The sequence below is a fragment of the Lolium perenne genome, chromosome 4, assembly GCF_019359855.2.
Source record: "Lolium perenne isolate Kyuss_39 chromosome 4, Kyuss_2.0, whole genome shotgun sequence".
NCBI classification, from domain to species: domain Eukaryota; kingdom Viridiplantae; phylum Streptophyta; class Magnoliopsida; order Poales; family Poaceae; genus Lolium; species Lolium perenne.
In genome coordinates this window covers 53,876,621-53,899,878 of record NC_067247.2, presented here as the reverse complement: position 1 = coordinate 53,899,878, position 23,258 = coordinate 53,876,621, and the positions used below count along the sequence as shown (strand labels likewise).

Below are 23,258 nucleotides of genomic sequence, written 5' to 3'. Positions count from 1 at the left end.
AACAAAATCAGTTATGAAAAAATGTATTTCTATGCTTGGATTAAAAGTAATGCTTTTTAAAAAAAATTAAAATTCAATTATAAGTCTTGAGTTTAAGGATCACACCTCGCAGCAACTCTGCATTTTTTTCGAAATGGGGAAAAATCACCCCAGGCATCCAAGAGATGCACATGACTTTTTTATTAGATTATTCACAACACCTTACAAGAGCAACACAAAAGATCAAACTCGGAGCCACCTCGCTAAACCTACAGAGGGATGAAGGGGGTGACAAAATACCAACTCACATCATCCAAAAAACCAATTGTCTTCCCAAGCCACCCTCTAGCAGGTGAGAAGCACATCTAGTCAAGCAGACTCTCACCGCACGCTAACGCACACGCCACAGAAATTGCTACTGCCATCTTCCTCGACTCCATCTTAAAGAGGGATCATCGCATTAACCTGCCTGCCGTCGATGCCACCATGACGCCAGACGGCTCCACCATCATGCACGCATACATCATCCCGCATCCGTCGTCGATACCCCACAACACTATGCGACCTAGACTCAGCGCCATCGATGTGGTAGATGAATACCACTCCACCAAGATCCACCTCCATCCAGCCGCTGCTCCAAAAACGATGCCCCAAGAGGTAGAACGACGCATGAAGCACCGTCATCATCCGATCTGGGAGACCCGGATCTAGGATTTCCCCCGGAGCAGCATGAGTGGGTAGATGCAGGTTGCGACGACGATGCCTTCAAGAAGGAAGCGACGCTTAACGCCGCCATCGCCCGCCAATCGTGGCACGGTTTTTACTGACGGTCGCGAGTCCCCAACTCGGCAAGAGCAAGCGGAGAGGCCAGCAAAGAAAAAGGATCCTATAGCATCCCATGTCCAAGTCCAAACATCCCCTCCGGTGACAACCGGAAAATTCTGATTTCATCCCACAAGAAGAGAATTTGTAAGAATGCCTGATATATAAAGTCTTAATATCATTTATCCAATTGCTTTGAAAACACGCTTCAACGACTATTTTCCTGGCTCTGATTGTAGGTTGAATCATTTTGTAAAATTCTAGAGCCAATTGTTCGATGGTTTTCCCGTTGAGCCATTTGTCAGTCCAAAAATAAGATTTCTCCCCATTACCAATTGTCACGACTGCATCAGCGTTAAAGATGTCTCTTATTTTTATCATCAGTAGACGAGGCCAATTTGTTCCATGGTTCGCCATCTGAGAACGCAAGCTCCATGCCCATCTGGTCTTTAACAGTTCAACGCTGTGCTCATGATGCCAAGACCTGTGATGTTAACTCCTAGTAATCCATCTTTAGCTGAAACCTTTTTGCTGAGATGTACTATAAATACTACCAAAGCTAGAACGATAGTGCATGTCAGTTGCGCAGAGGATGCTGGCTGCTCCCTATGACCGAGTTTTCATTGTGAACGTTTCCCTTAGGCCTCTCATTCCAAAGATACGCGTGCACACAACTGCACATATGCCACATTTTGATCACCTAAATGCTCAATGTACATGGATCCTACCAAATAACAGCACTAATATATGTGAAGCACAATTGGCCGTAGATTAGAAATTAGGAGCGAAAGGACCCAAGAGGCTGGAGATAAATTATAGGAGAACCTACACTATATATGTGGCTGGTTATTCAAAAGGGCTGGTTTGACGTACGTATGATCGATAGAAGTGAACAAAAAAGTGTTGGGCGCATATATATGGTGGATCACAATTTCAGTTTTTGTACCAATAAAGTAGATTTATGGGCAGCAGTGGTTGAGTAGCACATGTAACTTCCATTGCTTAAATGTTTGACGACACACACACTACGATGGCTGCACACTGGTCTGTTCCAGTGTACGTGGTTTGTGGGATAATTGGAGCCAAGAGAGGGCGGTACAATGCATGGTGTGGCTCGACAACAGAGGAACAAATAAGTGCGGTCTATGGTGGCTGGTGTATGGTCCTTGTCCTGTGAGAGAACGGAAGGATGCCCGTTGGCCGTTGCTTGTAAGTTTATCCCATGGAATTGTGATGCAACGGATGGAATCCTTATGCAAAGGGTCGCAGCTGTTAACTGATGTAGACGCGGTAAGGATGCATTCTCTGTCATTCTAAGAGACATCCTGACGACGCAGCTCAACAGTCGAGCTTGGACAGTGAGTCCGCGGTGAGATCAGCTGCATCCACCGGTACCGCCCCTCCTGTTCTCACGTCGCCGCTCGCCATGGTCCTACACTCCTACAGGCTACAGTCCAGCCAGCATGCGCCAACCCGCGACGGCGCCGCCGTGCGTCGAAACAATCATAACCAAAAGTATGAAGTTCCGGTCTGTTGCTGGTTCTGCGATAGACCATTCGGAGATTTTATGACATGTGCTGTGTCTCTGCACAGGTAACTTGGGCACCTCGTTATGCCGAAGAATGAAAAAAAAGGCAACCACTGAGTAATATTAATGGAAGCAGTATTTTGGAGATGCGGGGTATCGATCCCCGTGCCTCTCGCATGCTAAGCGAGCGCTCTACCATCTGAGCTACATCCCCGTGATGCTGCATTAACTTTTCTTTTATATATGGAAACTATTTGCACTTCTACGAGATGTTCCATGATGTGGCTGTGCTGTCAAAAAATGGCTTCTCGTCTTTGGATCCACGAAATACTCCACAGAACTTGGCAGCTCAAGCCGATATCGGCGGTCCGACGTGGCCCAACGGTACCTCCGGAAAGGCTATCCAACTTCGAGGCCCAGATCGATCAAAACGGAATTCGATTCAGCGCCGCAAACTCCCCCACCCGCCACAAAACAAATTCTAAAACGTCGCGTCGCGCAGCATTCAATTCTTCGGACGCATTGTTGGACTTGGACAGGGCAGGAGCACATGTCCTCCCGAAATTTACATTGCTATTCTGAAATGCAGCTCGTTATACTTGAGTAGTCAGTGGTTGAGAAAAAAATGAAGGCAGTTGAACTGCTGCCTCAAGGGGAGAAAGAAAGCTGCTTGGACATCCGACTTAGAATTTCGTACTGTATTTGATGATGAACCAATCTCACTGCATTGCATTTGCATCATGTAAATTAAGCAGCTAGCTTTAGCCAAACTAATCTGAGGTGACCGCAAAATCATGCAATGCAATGCATAGTTTGCATATCCCTCCCACTGTCCCACACATACCGTACATGCATTGTCTTTCGTCGATCTTTCCCTAGCCAATAAACTTGAGGAGCTTAGGCAACCACACCCTTACGCAGCCAAGCAACTCGAGGAGCTTAGGCAACCACAAAATCATGCGATCGTACAATGCATAGTTTGCATACTACATGCATGCGCGCCATACATTGCCTCTCGCGGTCTCTTCCCCGCCAATCACCACTCCTTGGGAAGCCAAAGTGACCCATGCTAGCTTTGGGTGGCCAACAGCCATTGCTTGCCAAATGCCAAGGATAGTGGTCAGCCGTCAGCTTCACTTAGAAAGAAAAAAAGAGTAGCCGTCAGCTACGTGGGCTATAAATTGGCATGTAGGGTTCCGTTCATTGCATCACAAAGCAACACAAAACAAAATCGCTCTTACTAGCTTGGCTCCACAAGAGCTAGCTAGGGAGTACGTAGTACTAGCAAGTAACGTACGGCCTCGCACGCACGACCATGGCTTCCACGTCGAGCTTCGTGACCGTGGTGCTCGTCATGGCGTTCATGCTCCTGAACGGCGGTGGCGGCAGGTGCCGTGCAGCGCGCCTCCTCGCCGACATCCCGGCTCTGCCCGAACCCACGCTGCCAACCTTGCCTACAGTGCCAGGTATCCCCGCGGTGCCAGGCGCCGTCGTGCCGACGGTGCCCACTCTGCCCACGGTGCCAGGCACGGTCGTGCCCACAGTGCCCACCGTGCCAGTGGTGCTGACGCTGCCGGGCACGGTCGTGCCGACGGTGCCTACCGTACCAGCTCTGCCCACCGTGCCTACAGTGCCGCTGCCGGCGCCCGGCGCCGTTGTGCCGACAGTGCCGGGTGTCCCGACGGTGCCACTGCCGTCAGTACCCGGCGCCGTTGTGCCGACGGTCCCCACTGTGCCAACGGTGCCCCTGCCTTCCGTGCCTGGCGCCGCAACTCCCACGTTGCCCACCGTTCCTGGAGTGCCGACATTGCCTCTGCCGACCGTCCCCGGGGTGCCTAACCTGCCGATGCCGTCCATCCCCGACGTGCCCAAGCTGCCGGTGGCACTCCCGCCGATGCCGTCCCTACCAAACCTTCCCAACGTGCCACTGCCCGCAGTGCCGACCATCCCTGGCGTGCCTAAGGTGCCGATGCCGTCTATTCCCGGTGTGACCGTGCCGTCGTCCGGGCACTAGGCGGCCACGACAGTGCATGCAACGATCGATATGCACGGATGGTACTTGTTGTTCTCCTGCCCATTTTACGAGTGTAATGTCGTAATTAACGGTGTTTAATGATATGGTTACTTTAGCTTGACAACATTAATTTGTATGAGCATGTTGTACTTATGTGTGTGTGTGGGTGTGTGTGTGTGGGGGGGGGGGGGGGGGGTACGTCTCTTTTCGGTTGATGGGTGTGGTGTGCGTGTGGTGTACTTCTATACTTTACATCTATGTGATGTGAATCATTCTTCATTTGTACGTGTGACACTATATATGAATATATTTTCATTGGATCGATATACATACACGGATACACCAGTACTCATATATTTATCATAAGCAACATGATTACTTGTGAGTGTAGATTTTTTCTTCATTGTGAATCTCGTACATACAATAAGAATAAATCATGCATGCTTTAGTTCAAGTATATCAGAAGGAGATATTGTAATCTATCTTCACATAACCCAACAAAAGTTATAGTATATTAGGACATTGACACGCTGTTCAAAATAAAATAAAAGGATACCATTGATTTGTAGAGTAATCAAGTTATTAGATAACACAACCGTTTTTTTAGAGAAACCACGTATTTTATTAATAGAGAATTAAGTTACAAGAACCAACAAACATGGAAACTGAAAAAACAGAGCAAGAGAAAACCGATTTCTTGGAAACTCTGCAGATAGAACCATTCAGATAGAAAAATACGGAATTATCCCTAGGGTTTCTTGCACTCGCCGAAACTAGTGGCCGCTAACAAACTCCAATGACGCCTAGGCACACATTTAAGAAGACGCCGAACCTCTACCATTGCCAGATTCGAAGAAGCACCATCACCAACGGGGCTTTGTGAGTCGATGAACATGCAATCGAGGTATGTGTGTCGCTATGGCACTTCGACTGAGAGACGTCCCGTACTTTCTTTAACCAAGATCCACCGCATCCCATCGATGAACTCGGGGAACAACAACAGATTCACCATCTCCGGACCAGCATCCTCGCTCCAGAGCATCCAACTCGCCCCGATACCCAGTGCCGCCGTGGACAACGACAAACTCTAGCGACACATCGAGAAATAGATCTGAAGAACAACGAGAAGACCAAGCTGCCGATCTAAGAGACAGGCACATGTTGCATGCCATCAATTTCGAAACGTCGCCGTGAAGGTCGATGACGGTATGGGCGTAAATTTAAGGCAAATTTATTCACCCAGACACCGCTCCCACCACCACAACGACGCACCACAACAGACAAACCCTAACCCTAACTACAGAACGGAGGAACGAGGTCCCCCTCCCTCCTGCCGCCGGAGCCACAACAGACAAACCCTAACCCTAACTACAAATCAAAATCATTATCACCAGTATACTTAACAACCATCCTAGCCGCCCTACTCATGATCTCCAAATCAGATCTTTACTATTAAAGTGAAACTTGCGAGTGTCTGGTGTCACACATCATTCTAATTACAAAAAATGCCACCTCCGTTTTCAACTCTCTCCTAAAAACGCTCTCTCATCGCGCATGCATGTAGCTTATCCCAACAAATCTGTGTAACAAACCTTAGCCTATCTTTACTGGACGAAGGCACCCGCCGCTCACTTCCATAATTTTCTCCTCCCATCGTGCGTAAAAAAACTCTGTAATACGTAGTACAGTTATAGTATTGTCTCCGCGTACCTTTCTTGAAGCGAGGCACCGGATCTCAGTCCGTGGTAGTTGTACCAGCACGAGAGCACGCCCTGCCGCCCGCTGCTGTTTCTCACCGACCCGGAGTACCGAGGAGGACCAAGATGTCGTCAGACAGGGCCGTCAACGGCGGCGCCACTATCTGCATCTATTATGGGGCGGAGGCACTCGCCACCTATACTCCTTGACACGACGGAGGAGTGGAGGCGTTCGAGCAAGTGGCTGTTGCCGTTTGCCAGCTGGCGGAGGTCGTCCCCAAGCTCGGCATGTTGCTCGGCCTCGCCGGTGACCCATGAATGGAGGCATGAAGGTATGGCCTCCCCGGCGACCAATGGACGGAGGCATGAACTCGCCAGCATCGGCATCGTCGATCTCCTGCTCTATTTAGCTCGTCCTCCCAATGGTAGTGAAACCATTGGTCTCAAAAAAAAAAAAAAAAAAAAAAAAATGGTAGTGAAACCATTATTTTCTTTGGCATGGAACATCTCTATTTCATTACCAAGCTGGACCAGCACTATCGTTGTACAGAGCCACGTACAGAGTCTGGGACATCATCCAGCCAAACTTGCTGGGGAGATCGTATCTTGTTCATGTATGTTTTTCTAGGCATCATCCGGCTGTAAAAAGTCACCCATGTCGTCTTTTGGATCGTTAGATCAACTGAAGTGAGCAAATTTCACGCGTTTAATTATGCTACAATAATTGTTTATATGTAATAATATTTTCATAGTTTATGTTGAAATATTGGGCCCACATTTGGTGGCCTAAATTAGATTTCAGTTTTTCCTATAGATCTCAAAGCCCACATAGTGGCAGCCATGTGAGTTTGAGCCCAAGTTGGTGGCAGCTCACTAGGGAGTGGCAAGAGGTGGGAAGTTTAGTCCCACATGGAAAGTTGGGAGGAAGTTAGACCACCTTATAAGGTGGGTTGTTCCACCACTAGTAAGTGAGTAAGAATAGGAGTGCTACACGCGCGCTCCTCCTCCTCCTCGCTCGTCTCGACTCGACACGTCCCGACGCGCGCCGCGCTCGTGGTGAGTGGATTGAGCCTCGAGCCGAGACTTTCCTTACTTTTTGCAGCTCAGGAAAACGAACAGAGTCCTAGACGGACGCGTCGCAGGTAGTCGGTTCGGGTCGCTTCCGGATCGTGGGCTATCTGTAACCGACTCGAAACGTTCGTGCGACGTGGGCGTGGCCCACGTTGCCTAGGGTTTCCCGAGCCTATATAATCTCCTGCCCGGCTACCGCAGAAACACATCCAATACACGAGTTAGGGTTTCCACCTCTCTCTGCTTGCGCCGCCATCGTAGCCTACTCCATCCCGTGAGCCGACGTGCATCGGCGAACGGGAGAGCAGGTCTCCGGAATCGCTCGTCCTTGCGATCCTGTACGGGAGAGGGCGAATTAGGTTTTTGGGAAGCGCTCTGCGCGACTGCTCAAGCTCTTCATCACGGGTCGCCTTCCGTCCAAGTCGGGCGGTGCTGCCTACCGTCGTCTTCAACGCCGTCTACTTTGACCCGTCGTCCCTGACATCAACAACGTTACTGCTGCGACATCATCTGCTACACCTCCACCGCCACCTCCACCAGATCGGTACGTGCGACATATCTCGATCTGTTTAGCGATGGATGCTTTACCGTTTGCGCTGCTGCTACTCATGTTGCTTAATGCATCTAGTATGTTTGAGTTTCACATGTTAGTAGTTGCTGCCATCATGTTTTATATTCTGGAATTAATCATGGAAATTGTGCCTAATTATCCAACAGTTTATAATACCAGTCTCCAACATTTTTCATGTAGTCACAAATTTAACAATGGTATAAAAAAACTCCCGAATATAATATTTTTTTAAATGTGACATTGTTATACAACATTTTTATGCAACACATCTAATATTTTGGTTTAACTTATCCAACATTACACGATAACATATATAACATTGGTGCAAATCTCTTTGTATCATATTGATGTAGACATCACCATGCCAGCAACGAATCCTCCGCGTGGAGAAGCTTCCGATGAGGATGTCGGTGCTCTGCCCCATCGGCGGTGGTGGCCGGTGCGCACGATGGAGGCCTACTAACAGCGACGGCCGGTGACGGAGGAGTAAGGGGTAGGGTGCACTGGCGGAGGAGTAAGGGGCAGGGCACACTGACGGAGGAGCTAGGTCAGGAAGGAGGGAGGCCAGGGGGAGGAGGGGGCGACGTGCCCTTACATGGAGGAGCTCCGGCGGCCCACTGGCAGCAGCCCTCCCGCGGAGGAGCAGATGGATTGTGCCCGGCACCAAGATGGGCCGGCAGTAGAGAAACCATGCATCCGCTGGGCGCCATGGGATGGGACGTAGCTCGCATTGAGGAAATCTAGGGCGATTGTGGGCTTCGTGCGCAGGATGCATGCGTCGTTGACTGATCCATTGACGGGCATTATTAATGATTTCTCCGCTTCAAATTTCTTTTCCGTCCTAAATGCATGAGGGGGAAATTGTGGAAGTCTGCGATGTGTACCACGTACCCCTGCCCCGTCCATATTTACCCGAAAAAAAAATCTCAATTGGTGGTGATGTTAGGTGGTACATCTTGTATCATCTCCCCACATTTTTTTCCTACGGTTTTGGGGTTGGCTGGGCCAGATGTTAAAGGAACCTTTGATTTATAGGATAGAAAAATCATAGTAATATGAAATGCATAGGATTGGGATGTTATGTCTACTTAAATCTTACTTGTAACACATGAATTATAAGTATGATCTAATATTTTTTCTATAGAATTTACATTACAAGATTCTTATAGAATTACTTTCTATACTATATGTTTATATGAATCAAACATTATGTAGAAAAGTTTCCTTATAATTCAGATCCTACATAATTCCTATACAGCTCGTATGAATTAAAGGATTCCTAACTGTCGATCTGTATGTGACGTCCACTCTACTCGTCCCTTCTTGCTCGGTTCGTCACCTGCAAGGCCCTCCTCCACATCATCTGCACTGTCACAAGAATGATATCTTTCGGTCTTTCCTCCCTCCTCTCACCCTCCACCAGACCGAGCGGCGGGGATCGGAGGAACCCATCTTTTTGTTTTTCCATTATGGCAAGGAATTTATGATGGAGTAGAAGACCTTGCGATCCACGTCCATGCCATTCGTGATCAGGATGTATACACAATTGATAGGGGGTCAGCGCCTCGTTTCTTGTACCTCGCATACCGCAAAGTTGCACACATATGTTCCAAGTTAGCAAGAAGTTGATTTTACTCTATGGAGTCAATACTGCTATGCACGGAAGGTGTTTGCCTATTTTCCCATTGAGTTCTGAATTTATTATGCCCTTGTACACTAGGTTTCATCTTTTATAAAGTATCATAATTTTTGGTACATTTTGATAAATTCTTCACTATGACATGATTGTGTTTGCAGCACAAGCATGAATTGTTTGTTTGGCTTAGTGTTAACATTGTTTGCATTATCAATATTTTAGTGACGTCCAATGATGCATCCATGCAATAATCAAACCTGTCCTGTATAAAATGTTGTGTTTTGTTGTTTATGTTAAATTTATATATGCTAGGAAAAGGGTGAAACTTAAGACATAAAAGTAGTTATGGGATTCAAAAGTTTTCACATGGCAGTTTACGTTTCTTGCACAGGTTCAGCACACTCCACCACATTCACATTGGCCATGTCCAAGTTACCCTTGCTGAATCTTTGAGCCGGCTCCACCATCCCAACACTATGAAGCAACCCATCACCATTCGCCTCATCATTAGGAGACTCCATGGACTCATTCAGAACAGAATCATCAGGGGACTGGAGACTGAACAAACTATATTGCCATTTTGATTGGAGATTTTTTTTGCACAAAGGATGGGTCTCGAAGACCACGGTGGTACTTCCATTAAAGAAACACGTGGTGGACGGCCCTTTACAAAACTCTCCCTGAAGAACCTAGTATTTTAGGATAAGGCATGCACATTTACATAAAACATCCTAGAACAAAAGGTAAAAAAGCAATCAAGTCCCTGGGTGCCTCCATCACCAGATGCCGGTGTCCTCAAGGTGTAGCCGCCGATGAACAGGGCCAGAGCACTCGAACGCCCCCTTGCATCGAAGAACCGTCGCCGCTTGTAGCTCCAAGTCACCATGGACACACCACTTGGTGGCAAAGAAGCGCCGAGCTCCAGCAGCTAAGATGGAGAAGAGCCTCCGATCTGGAGGTTGATGATGGGCCTCCATGCCGGCAAAGGATAGCAGAGGCGAAGATGCCTCGAGCTTGTTTGCACGCGTCGATGTAGAACCATCGCACCTAGGGTAGGCGCCATCTGAAGAAGAGCAGAGCTCCACCACCTCCTCTGCCCTCGCCACCACGGCAGGACGGAGAAAGAATCAAAGTGGAGTTACCCCTCCCCAGACCACCCCCACCAAGAGCTTTGGATTTATTGAGGGATACGGTGCTCCACATCCTCGCATCTAGCTCCGGCCATTGGAACAACAAGACGACGAAGAGGAACCCTAAACTACACTAGATCTGGCTGAACAGATCAAGTGCGCCGCTCCAAACTAATGGCATAGAGCCAGTCTCCGCATGGTAGACAACCTAAAACTACTACTATACATGTGAGAAGGCCGACCTCTCCTCCCACTTCCACTCCGGCCGGCGAAGCTACCATAGGAAAGGGGGAGAGCCGAGGTGGCTCTCAACGAGAGGGAGTTGGAGAGAGAAAGGAGGGGGAAATGAGAGCCTTCCACGGGATTGTTGGAGAATTAGAATTTCATTCCAACTCAACCACATTAGGAAGCTTTGGCCAAATTTCCTGGCTCGGTGACTCACCAGATCGAACTCACCGGAGACTAGGACGACGCTAACGGAGGTAAGGAAGAGAACTTAGGGGGCTTAGCTAGGGTGGGGTGGGTTGCAGGTGCAGGGAGCTCGCCGGCGGTAGGACCTTAGGGTTTGGGTGTTGGGTGCAGGGAAGCGGCTGGAAGTGGGTGGGTGTGTGTGGGGGGGGGGGGGGGGGTAGAAGGAGGCCGGGACGGCGGTGGGCTAAGGATAGCGTCAGCGGTGCCGGCCGCGGGTGGCGGCAGCTAGCGGCCTAGCCAGCGGTGACAACAGGGGGACTGACTGGATCAGATAAGAAGATGAGAGGAAGGAGAAGAAAATGGGAGCCCACGAGGCGTTGCTACCCGTAGTGGTATTTGCCAATGCTGAACCCGTCAAATAGGAGCCCCTCACTAATCACGTCCATAGTGATCGACCAGTAATATGCAAAATCAGAGGCGCTCCCGTGTAGTGCAATTCTATGATACTACTACCAAAGCATTATCCCAACTCCAAAGAACGTGATTTGCTTGGTCATTTGGTACCTGTTGATTCAGTTTGTCATCTTATTCGCAACTACCAGCTTATTCGCAACTACCAGCTGGCAGATTCTACCAAAGCATTATCCCAACTCCGAAGAACGTGATTTGCTTGGTCATTTGGTACCTATTGATTCAGTTTGTCATCTTATTCGCAATTACCCTCTGAAGAAAAAAAATAACATCGGTTCTAATGACTGAAACCCCTAAACTATATTTCGAAGATACAGTACAATACTACCTTCATCCCAAGGCTTAAGGCCTATATTTTTTCAGAAAGTCAAACTATGTCAAGTTTGACCAAGTTTTTATAAAAAATCATTAAAATGTAAAATAGAAAATTAATATTATTAGATAGATAATGAAATATATTTTCATGTGTTATCTTCAAAATATCATATTTGTTGATAGATTATTCTGAAAATTTAGTCCAACTTTACTTGTTTTGACTTTTCCAAAAAATATAAACCTTAAGGCTTGGGATGGAGGTAGTACTGATACTTTCAGTCAACTCACTCTGCCATCTGCCAGTACCCTTCGCGACGAAGACAGTTGAGAAATGGTGACACTAAACAGTTGAGCAAATTCACGCTGCATAGCCAGCTCCACACCTAAACAGAGAAAATTGCAGCCATTGCTTGTCTCGATCATACAAAGCACTTCCCTTTTTGGATCGACGATGTACAAGCATTCTGAATCCGCCCAACAACCAACCTAATCGCACCCTCTCATTGGACTATAAATTGTCAGGCATTGACCCATGTTCCTACATCGCAACAGAGCAGAAGCAATCTTTAGTACAATCACCTCTCACACACGGACAAAGGAGAGAAAACCATCTCGACCACTATAACCTAGCCAGCTCTAGCTATGGCTTCCAACGCGAACATGTTGACCATGATCATGGCGTGCACGCTCCTCCTCGCTGGCATCACCTGCGACGCCGCTCGCCACCTGGCTGACACGACCCCGGCGGCCGCAGCTCCGGCAGCTAGCGCTGTCCCTGGACTTCCGGCAGTGCCGACTTTGCCAGCCGTGCCCACGGACACGGTCACCCTGCTGCCACCCATGCCGGCGGTCACCCTTCCCACCGTGCCGCAAGTGGCACTGCCGCCCACGCCGGCCATCGTCGTGCCTAAGGCGGTGCTGCCGCCCATGCCCAAGGTCACCATGGCCCCGATGCCCGCCATCGTCGTGCCCAAGGTGACCCTGCCGCCGATCCCCAACATTGTCGTGCCCAAGGTGACGCTGCCTCCGATGCCGTTCGTCCCCAATGTGAACGTGCCTATGCCGTTCGCGGCACCTCCTCCGTCAGCGTAGGCGTGCTCACCCGGTGGCGCGGTGGCCTTGATGCGGGAGTGGCTAGATCACTCCGTTACCATGGCGCGTATTTGCGTGTAGCTCTGCGTTTTACATGTGATCGATGTATCTGCTGTTCTACCTTTTTTTTTACGTCTCAGTATGTGTACTGTGTGTTTACTGTTGAGGGCTGTCCAACTGTACTCGCGTTTTACGTTCTCTTTTTTTTTTTGTGTAAGACTAAGTTAATCTCATTTTGTGGTTGGTAAACTGTGACTGCTAAACTATTTTATGGTGTGCCATCTAAGAAATAGCTAGGGGACAACAGGAAATAAAGTGTCAGCAAAAAAAGTATGGGCAAAACATTAAGGCGACATTATTCGGTAAAAATCTCGAAACTTTCCACCTTAACCATTGGATCGTGCATAGACGCTTCGGATCAGAGGTGGGATGGCACCCAGCCACTTAAACAGACTTTACGGAAGACGTAACCATAGATTCATAAATACCATATATAGATGTTAATTTCAATATTAGTCGTCCGATCACCAGTTTTGATGCATGGATTTTACAGTGTGCACTATCCAGCAGATTCTACATATGGTTAACAAATATGCGTCTCCACTATTCTAGACTATTCTATACTTAAAGTTTCTATATATGTGTAAAGAATTTCTCACCAAAAGAACTATCGCTTGTCTTTTACTTTATGATTTTTGTGGGATAAGTATATATATAGCCATTACTCATGAAGTCATTCCTCTGTGTAGATAAAACATCAGTTATTCTTGTTATTTCCACATAAAACTACAAAATACAGCCACCTTCAAAACATAGTGTGCTAGATATATGTTTCATGATTTTTTGTCTAATATATAAATGAAGTCTTGTAGCATTATGTAGTTATTGTTTCCTCTATCTTGGATTCAACTAAGGTTACTACAAAAAAAATCATATAATTCCTACCGCATGTGCATACAAAATAACATATTTATCAACCATTATTTGGTATACAAATATTCATTTATAAATTTGCAGCCAATTAGTTGTTGGATCATGGAAAACTAGGCCACATGAATAATTTATTAATTCTTAATGAAATGATTTTGTTGGTATTTAGGAATTCACCTTGTCAATGAGAATGTTTATAAGAAAATGGAGAGGAAAAAACTGCGAAGAGAAGGTTGAAATATTTTTTCTAAGATTTCTATAAATGAAGTGTTATGTGTAATCGATAAACCTAGGGTTGGAAAGGCATAGGGTGTAGCTTTCTCGTGCAAGTTTAAATCTATGTTAGGAAGTTGATTTCAACATAGCCAGTGAGGTTTTCGTCCCGAAGAAGGTTCGCCTCAGTTACGAGTCCTAGTTTATGAAATTGTTTTAGGGTTTTGGTAAATTTAATATAATTTTTGGGCTTTCTAATACAAATGATGGTTATTTAAAAATCAAGCAAAATTTAAACCCTAAATAATTTAACACTTTGTTGCCCTTTTCTTACATTATTCCCTACTTACCTAGGAGTGTCCTGGCTCATCCTCCCACTAGCAATCATAGTGTCGGGGTTCGTGCATGCATGGAAAAAATCAGCCTACATGTACCATCCAAGATCTGTCTATGAAGATGCAAGAACAGTTAAATTTAGATATGAACTCGCCGAATAGTTTGCAGATGGCTCGGTGAAGATTTTGAACGTGGTGACCCCTGTAGCTAGGTGTATTCCTCTCCCAACCCCAAGGATATATCTCATCCTTGATCCTTAGGATCGAAAAGGGCCGACCTTCTGTTAATGCATACGACGATCCAATCTGTCAACAATTTGTCATCCACAACATTGCGCCAACATCGAGAGTGCTGCAATCTTTTGGCGTATGGATGTGGACAAAACCCCGTACACGGAAAAACATCCTCAAGGGAGAACCTCCATATGGGAGAATCTCCACAAGGCAGCCTTTCGGTCTTGGTAAAATAGGAACCGATCGGTCAATCGGTCAACATGAATTTTACTAACCAAGCGATCGATGCCTGAGAAATCGGTTCGGTCCAAATAGATTGAATATTGTTCGTCTAGGCTGGCCTAGGACATATTTCTTGTGTTTATGGGCTTGGATGGGACATATGGGGTGGGCTGGGGATACCTTACTAGGAGCATAGGACTGGGTTGGCCGAAGTAACAAATCATTAGCCTTCTGCGATGTCTGCGGGTGAAGTTCACGGTGTGTGTCGGTTGTTAGGTCTGCTCTGTTGACCGAGTGCTAGGAGACCCAAGCCACCTATTTTGGTTTTGCAAATCAGTTAACCGAGCGCAGCACCGAATAAATCAGTTTTGGTCACTTCGGATTTGTTTCAAGTTAAATTGGTTCGGTGGTTCGGTTTTTAGGATATATGTCCTTCCCTAGCCGTCGGCCTCTAGGGGAAACCACTACAGAAAAACAACAATTCAGTTAACTATATTGCACTTGAGCAAAACAATTGGAATTTAGATAGTGGCTTCCATAGCAACGATCGGATTCATGCTTTTTAAACAAAACAGCAGCAAGAACGGACACGGTTCAGTTCAGCAACAAAACAGTGTGTTAGTGCAACAAAATAGCAGTCGTTCTGTAAAACAATAATGTTACAAGGATGTAAACCACACTAACACGCTATAATTCGGTTTAGCAAACAACAACATTTCAGTTCAGTTTGGTAGCGTTCACTGCAATTCAGTGGAGCGGAGGAGCCAGCCAGCCAACGAGAGCGTGGTGTGTAGGGATCTATCAGAGTGGGCGGAGGGGTGCCCAGCCGCTCTTTTCTTCACTGTCCATCACCAGAGCTTGCTTCCTCCCTTTCCCCTGCTCGCGCCCAAGAACGACCATGAGGGCCCACTTCTTTTCAGTTTTTTCTGGTATGATGGAAATTTTGGAACTCTTGGGGAAGCTGAAAAGAAGTGACCCGAACTCTGTTTCCCCTGCCTGTTTATCGAGATGTTTTTTTTTTTCGAGAGCACGCGCAAAGCGTGCCTTATCTTTATAGAAGAGAAGAGAGTATCAAAAAACAAGAACAGCACCGTGGCGCTGCTAACACACACACGCCACCCGCCCTCCGCCTAGGCCTACTCTCTCGCTATATCTAGCCTCCCTCCTCTCTTGGCACTCTCCCAAAGGTGGAAATCTTGTCTGATCAGTACCGCCATTTGGTCCACCGTCTTCTGCTCCCTCTCGTTTCCGAAAGCCCTAGCGTTTCGCTGCTTCCATAGCGTCCATGTCGTGCTTATGACCAAGGAGTCGAAGCGCTTCATGTCAGTCCTCCTCACACGTTTGCGGGCCTCCGTCCACCATCTCTCCAGATTGCCTGAGACTCCAGGGTCGGCAATCTGTAGCTCTGCGCTTTGCAACACCTTGCACCAGACCTGTCTCGCATAAGGGCATAGGGTAAAAATATGGTCAGCGTTATCCTCCTCTTGGAGGCATGTGTGACATGCATCCGGAAGCTCCTGCAGTCCATGCCTCGCTCTCCTGTCGGAGGTCCACAAGCGGTATTTCAGGGTCAACCATATGAAGATCTTGCATTTCATGGGTGCAAAAGATCCCCATACCGGTGTGCACATGCTCCAGCGCACACTCCCTTGACAAAGCATCTCATATGTGCATTTAGCCGTGTATGCTCCAGACTCCGCGCCTTTCCAGGAGATTTGGTCCGGTCTGGAGGTGTCTCTCTCCACGGTTTCGACCGCCTCCCAAAGAATTAGGCATTGTCCCCAAAGCTCCACCGTCATCTCTCCTGGGATGTCGTCGAACCAGACGTCCCCCTGCAAAGCCTCCGCCACTAAACGAGTGTTCTTCGTCTGGTTGTAACCTTGGCAAAGACCTCTGGCACTATCTCCTCCGCTGTGCGTCCACTGATCCATCTACAACCTCCGTAAGGAACAATGAGTTGTGTCAATTGGGCTGGACCCGTCTACAACCTTTTTCTAGTGTGGTGGCAATTTTGGTACACGCATGAGTAATAATAGACACATTTTTAACACAAGTATGAACTCTTGTAGGTCTTTGGGCGAACCAAAATAGAGGGCTATTATTTATTTGAGTGTACCATGGATAGGTACTTGCCGGTCCATGAGCGAAAACTCTATCATTTGCTAAGATAACCTCCGTAAGGAGCATGTAAGTGAGAGGTCTCGGTTATGATCCTCAACACCATGAGGGACAAGTAAAGCCATTTAGTCTTAGTTTTAAAAACCGAACCAGTTCGGTGGTTCGACTAGAAAAAGCCTAAATCGACGGCTTCATCGGTTTTTTAAGAGGCAAAAGTCCAAACAATAAAAAACCATGAAAAAAGCCTTATAAGGAACTCATGACCTTCAACTAGGAAGAAATAGCAGCGTCTAATATCCGGCCAATACCTCTAGGAGTCACACTATTTTGTGATTACATATTAAAATATATTCTATATGTACCTTTTATCGTTATTTTGTTCATAAATTTTCTTAAATTTTAATTAAAAATAATGTTTTTTTATCGTCATCGAGCCGAATGAACCAGCGATCCGACCACCAGTGAACGAGTCACCTCATCGACTCACTCACCGGTCTGTAATACGCGCAGTCACTCTACTCTCTGGTCTGACTCCATGAAAATGGTCAAATGGACCATTCGTAGCTGGCCTGCCTAAAGAGTGCTTAAAGTTTGTGTGGTGCAGGCTCCAAGCCTCCTCTCGGAACAGCTCAATTCTACAACTGGTGGCACTGATTGGGCCGGATGCATGCAACTAATAAGTCCATAGTAATCGATCAGTAACGTGCAACTAGAGACGCTCCCGTACAGTGGAATTCTATGATTCCACTACCAGATGGCAGATTATGCAATTTATCAACGAGATAGTATTGGTGGAGTTTTAATATGTGTTTGATAAGTATTTACATGGGTATCACGTTCTAACATATAGATGATGGAACACGGCTCTTTTGTACTCCACAAGAAAGGAAAAAACTCCTTACAATCTTGTATTAATAATTAACAGAGCATAGTGCGTTATCCCAACTCGGAAGAACATGATTTGTTTGGTCATTTGGTACCTATTGATTCAGTTTATCATCTTATTTGCAAATACCCTGTGAAGGAAAAAAATTTAGTAGTTCTAATAACAGATACCCAAACTATATGGCAAAGATATAGTAGGCACAACAATACCGTACTGTCAGTCAACTCACTCTGTCAGTACACCTTCGCTAAACACAGAAAGTTGAGAAATGGTGACACGAACGGTTGAGCTAATTGACGCTGCATAGCCAGCTCCTCGCCTAAACACAGAAACTTGCAGGCATTGCCTGTCTCGATCACGCCAAACACTTCTCTTTTTGGATCGACGATGTGCAAACATTCTGCATCTGCCCAACAACCAACCTAATCGCAGCCTCACCTTGGACTATAAATTGCCAAGCATTGACCCATGTTCCTACATTGCAACAGAGCAGAAGCTGTCTTACAATCACCTCTCACACACGAGAGAAAACCATCGCGACCACTAGTACCTAGCCAGCTCTAGCCATGGCTTCCAACGGGAATATGTTGGCCATGGTCATGGCGTGCGCGCTCCTCCTCGCCGGCACCACCTGCCACGCCGCTCGCCACCTGGCCGACACGACCCCGGCAGCTGCCGCTCCGGCAGCCAGCGCCGTCCCCGCACTCCCGGCAGTGCCGACCCTGCCTGCCGTTCCCGGAGATACGGTCACCCTGATGCCGCCCATGCCGTCGGTCACCCTGCCAACCGTGCCGCAAGTGACGCTGCCGCCCATGCCGTCCATTGTCGTGCCTAAGGCAGTGCTGCCGCCCATGCCCAAGGTGACCATGGCGCCGATGCCCGCCATCGTCGTCCCCAAGGTGACGCTGCCGACGATTCCCACCATTGTTGTGCCCAAGGTGACCATGGCGCCTATGCCCTCCATCGTTGTGCCAAAGGTGACTCTGCCGCCGATGCCTTTCGTCCCGAATGTGAACATGCCTACGCCGTTCGCGGCGCCTCCCCCATCAGCGTAGGCGCGCTCACGAGGTGGTGCGTGGGCCGTATCGACGACCGGGCGGCCTTGATGCGAGAGTGGCTAGATCGCTCCGTTACCATGGGGCATATTTGCTTACATGCAAGCTCTGTGTTTTACATGTGATGTATCTGTTGTTCGCACCTTTTCTGCACTGTACTGGTAGTGTGCGTTGACTGTTGAGGATCGTTCCATTGCACTTGTTTTGTTTTTCTGGTGTACAACCTCTACCTATAAATAGATACTACCTCCGTTCCAAATTAATTGACTCAAATTTAGCTAGATACAAGCAAAATCTGAGTCAATTAAATTGGAACGGAGGGAGTAGATGTTTAAAATTTGTCTAAATCTGGATGTATCTAGACGCTATTTAAATTCTACGTACATCTAAATTTAAACAAACTTTGGACATTTATTTATATAGGGAGAGAGTATTACTTTAACTTTTAAACATTACTAGTATATTTGCCCGTGCGTTGCCACGGATTACATTTTAGAATTTTATCAAAGAAAGTCAGTTTCTCCTTACCTCTTTAGATAAAAGGCCACAAGCTCAATATCTATTATATACTAAAAGCAAAATAACGATGTTTAAAGGAGACACCACGTTAATCCACATGTACATAAATTATTTAATCCGTTGATCTTAATTATAACGATTGAGATTTAAAGTTAGAAAAGTTACGTACACTATAGTTATGTACAACCTGTCACGTAGGTTGATTTTTTCCGTCCAGATGTCACCTCCCGGAACCAAGAAATCAGGCCGTGATCTGCTAGAAAGGAAAAAAAAATGTCTGTTGATGATTTGTTCCTATACGAACACCACGTGCAGCATGTATTTGTGTTGGTCCGTTCAACATATAAGGAAAAAACAAAAGAACCAAGCAATCAGGCCGTGATCTGCTAGAAAGGAAAAAAACTGTCTGTTAATGATTTGTTCCTATACGACACCACGTACAGCATGCATGTATGTTGGTCCGTTCAACATATAAGGAAAAAACAAAAGCAGCTGATTCATGTCCATATAACGTGTTCCGTTCAACATAAGGAGAAGCATATAAGATATTTCCAAAGTACGTAGATTGTAGGTGCCTCTGTTTAACAAAAAAATAACTAAGCATTTGTAGCTAGCTTAGTTAGACCATGGTTACACGGCAAATCTGATAATATATAAGAAGATCGGCATAGTATATATGTATGTGTTTTTTGTCTGCTTGTATTTTCAATATTTCGCCAGAAAACGGTTTTACCAGCTACCACAGATATTTTTTCTTCCGGACTAAACTGGCCAGTATTAATGTAATTTTCTCAAATTTAATTATTTTTGGGAAATTGTGAAAGAATTTATGAATTCATTTTGAATATCTCGGACGGAATACCCGGCGGTATTTCCAATATTGCGAAGAAAGGGAAATAACGGTGCCTAGCAATATTTTTACCCAACCGTGAAAAAAAAACTTGACTGTCCATAGAATTTTGTTCCGCCGGAGAAAGCTACCGTGAATTCAAAATATATTATTTAGAAGATAGGGTACGATTCATGTAGATCTACATGTACATCTATCGATTGGATCTCACATCAGAAATTTACCTATATTAATATAATTTTCTAAAATATAAATAATTTTAGAAATTTTTTGAAGAATTTATGAATTCTTTTTGAATATCTCAGGCAAAATACCAGGCGGTATTCCGACGCTTAGCCGTAATTTTACCCAGCACACAAATAAACCTTGGCCATAAGTAGATTTTATTTTCGCTGGTGGAAAGCTACATCGAATTCTAAATATATTATTCAGTAGACAGGGTAGTATCCATGGCAATCTACACGTACATTTACCGGATTGGATCTCGCATCAAATGGATGGAAATTAGGCAGAATACACACTACTACCGTATCTCCCCACAAAAATAAAAACTCACAGTACTGGGTTGTCAAGTGATGGCGTATTAACAAAAGGAAAAAAAAACTTCTTACACGAAGCTAGCTAGGTCATGGTAGAAATGCAAATATGAGCTAAGATAAAGTATAAACTGGACAATAGGTCGTACCATAGGTTGAGTATATATTGATCCGTAGATATGCATGTTTGAGCAGTGATCAAAATAAGTGGGTTTTCAGTTTAGTTATGACACATATAAAACATTAATATTCTGTTGTAGGATGCAAACCTTACTCGAGGATAGGGAGACCTGGCAGATTTAAATTGAAATGAGAATAAACAATTGCAATGTATTAGAGAAAAAACAATATATTACAACACATATTATAATCCTGAATTTTCACATCTATATCTATCTATTTTTGTGGACTTCCCTACAATGGAAAGTGTCACTTTCAACAAATTAAAAAGGATGCCCTCGCATTTGCGAGGGCCACACTGCTAGTTAAATTAATAACGACTTCAACAGTGGAACAAATATAAGATGTTGAGTCTAGCTTACAAGCGCTAGAACTGTACACATACGCACGACAAGGGCCACTCGAGGGTGCGACAAACGGAAACGTGAACAGCCGGCATGACTATTACAAGCTACGATGAGGTTGAGGAAGCGCAATGCGGGATATGTTGTCGGACCAGTGCTCAGCCAAGCACGGGCGGACCGACAACCACTGCAACTGACACAACGCCACTGTCGCAGACGCCACCATAGGCCGGCCGATGAACACTAAGGGAGAGCCCAACGAGAAACACCGCGGGTGCAGAACACAAAGAAAGCTTTGTCTATGAGAGCAAAACTGAGGAGGACCTCCGCCACCCAAACACCGGAGAGCCGCATGGCGTGATAACTCCAAGGTGGTATCTGCAAAAGGATCACGACGCAGAAGCGCCGCTACCACCAGATCGGAGGATCTTGGGGTTTCACCCGGAGTACGCGGAGAGATCGGGCACCGCCACATCGATGCCTTCAAGAAGGGAACGACGTCCACAAACGCCACCGTCGTGCCCCAAAGGGAAATGGTTTCCCCCAGCGAAAGCACTTGGTCCTCCACACAGGGTAGCAGACGACACCGAAGCAGCAGCCGTACCACCACCACGCCAGAAAAAAAATGTCGGCACCCCGCCGTCCACATGACCAAGGAAACCAGCTAGCACGAGCCCTGGCATGCCCACCAACCAACAAAGCTCCAACTGTCCAGGCCACCGCCATAGGGACCAGGCACAGCACGCCAACGAACCGAGACAAACCGGAGGTCACCACCGAGGGAAAAGGCGCCAGAGCAGAGATCCCCTTCCAGATCGACATCCATCAGCCCCCATGGTTGCCTTTGACGAAGATTTGGGGCAGAAGAAGATGGGCACGTAGGGTCGAGGCCCCTACCCTGGCCCGAGCTCGCGGCGTCCACCGTCCGCTCTGCCCGCCCCCGCTAGAATCCCAGCTCGGCGCTGCATGCACCCCTACGCCAGAGAAGAGCTGGCCCGCCTTGGACAGATCGGAGCGCTCGCTCGCGTCGCCCACCGTGGCGAGCACACTCTGCACACGAAGCCACGACACCACCTCCAGGCAGCTACGCCGCCGCGCCCTCCGACCAGCACGTCGTCTCCGATGGCCAAGCCAGCCTGCGCCACCACCACCGCTCGAGGAGGAAGGAGGGTCCCCGCCGCCTACGCCCCAGGGCTTTGCCCAGCGACGCCAGCCGACGGCGGTGAGGGAGGGAAGGGGGAAGGACCGGCGGCGCATAGTTAGGGTTCCACCCTGCTGCTCGCGGGAGCGGGCAAGAAGAAACGTTCTTTTCGTTAACTTAGGGTGTCGTAGAGAAGAATAATAGTATTTAGAATTCAATGTAAATACATATTTTGGATTAGCGGAATTTTTTTCTATATATTCTAGGTAACGGATCTGTCCAATCATGTTGTGCTGGCATGTATTCGTCTGAGGTACATTTTTTCTTAGATTTTATGTGTTTTGATATTAGATTTGCTTATCACTATATATATCATAAAGGATTCTTTCACAAAATCATGGTAGTCTCTATGTTCAAAAAAATAAATAATGTAATCCCTGATATTTAGTTCCACAAAAAAACTCTACTTGATAAATACAAAACAGGAGACAATCTTATGTTCGAGAATGTATTCAGTAGCAAAAAAATAGTAAGACGAGAGAGCATATATTCTATCAAAGGCAAGACAAAGTATTCGGGATCTGGATCTTAATTAGGCCAGCCAGTTTCGATCAACAACACCAGAAATCCTTCTATTCATGCAGGCAACCCCTCCTTTTAATTCATATATGCGCACAGCAGATTTCAGCCAATCAATCGAAGTACGTCTTGTTGATTCACCTTGCTGATATTCCCCTAATTCGAACGTATATAAACCGGTTGGAATCATCCTAAGAAAACGATGTGGGACTATTTAAGAATAATAATTTGATCGGTTGCTGCTTTGCTGAATCCCAATAGAGAAGCCCACCGAATGGCAGGCCCAAGAGAAATGCCGATGTCCAGGGGGTGAGTGCGACACGCGTGTTGGCAGGACAATGGAAGTTATTTTTCTCGTGGACGAAACGTTTTCTACACA

The 23,258-nt window shown here is 46.6% G+C and overlaps 3 protein-coding genes and 1 non-coding gene across 4 annotated transcripts; 3 read left to right on the top strand and 1 right to left on the bottom strand.

Moving 5' to 3' along the window:
- Positions 1-2,470: 2,470 nt before the first annotated feature.
- TRNAA-AGC (transfer RNA alanine (anticodon AGC)) lies at positions 2,471-2,543 on the bottom strand. Its single transcript has one exon. It is a non-coding gene; the product is annotated as a tRNA-Ala (tRNA).
- Positions 2,544-3,527: 984 nt separating this feature from the next.
- LOC127292564 (uncharacterized) lies at positions 3,528-4,502 on the top strand. Its single transcript, XM_051321986.2, has one exon. It carries the CDS (start codon positions 3,645-3,647, stop codon positions 4,341-4,343), a length of 699 nt encoding a protein of 232 aa, XP_051177946.1. The 5' UTR covers positions 3,528-3,644; the 3' UTR covers positions 4,344-4,502.
- A 7,701-nt stretch (positions 4,503-12,203) lies between these two features.
- Positions 12,204-13,006, top strand: LOC127292566 (uncharacterized). Its single transcript, XM_051321988.1, has one exon. The coding sequence runs from the start codon at positions 12,288-12,290 to the stop codon at positions 12,735-12,737; it is 450 nt and encodes a 149-aa protein (XP_051177948.1). The 5' UTR covers positions 12,204-12,287; the 3' UTR covers positions 12,738-13,006.
- A 5,160-nt stretch (positions 13,007-18,166) lies between these two features.
- On the top strand, positions 18,167-19,077 carry LOC127292565 (uncharacterized). The gene has a single exon (XM_051321987.2). It carries the CDS (start codon positions 18,242-18,244, stop codon positions 18,728-18,730), a length of 489 nt encoding a protein of 162 aa, XP_051177947.1. The 5' UTR covers positions 18,167-18,241; the 3' UTR covers positions 18,731-19,077.
- Positions 19,078-23,258: the final 4,181 nt, after the last annotated feature.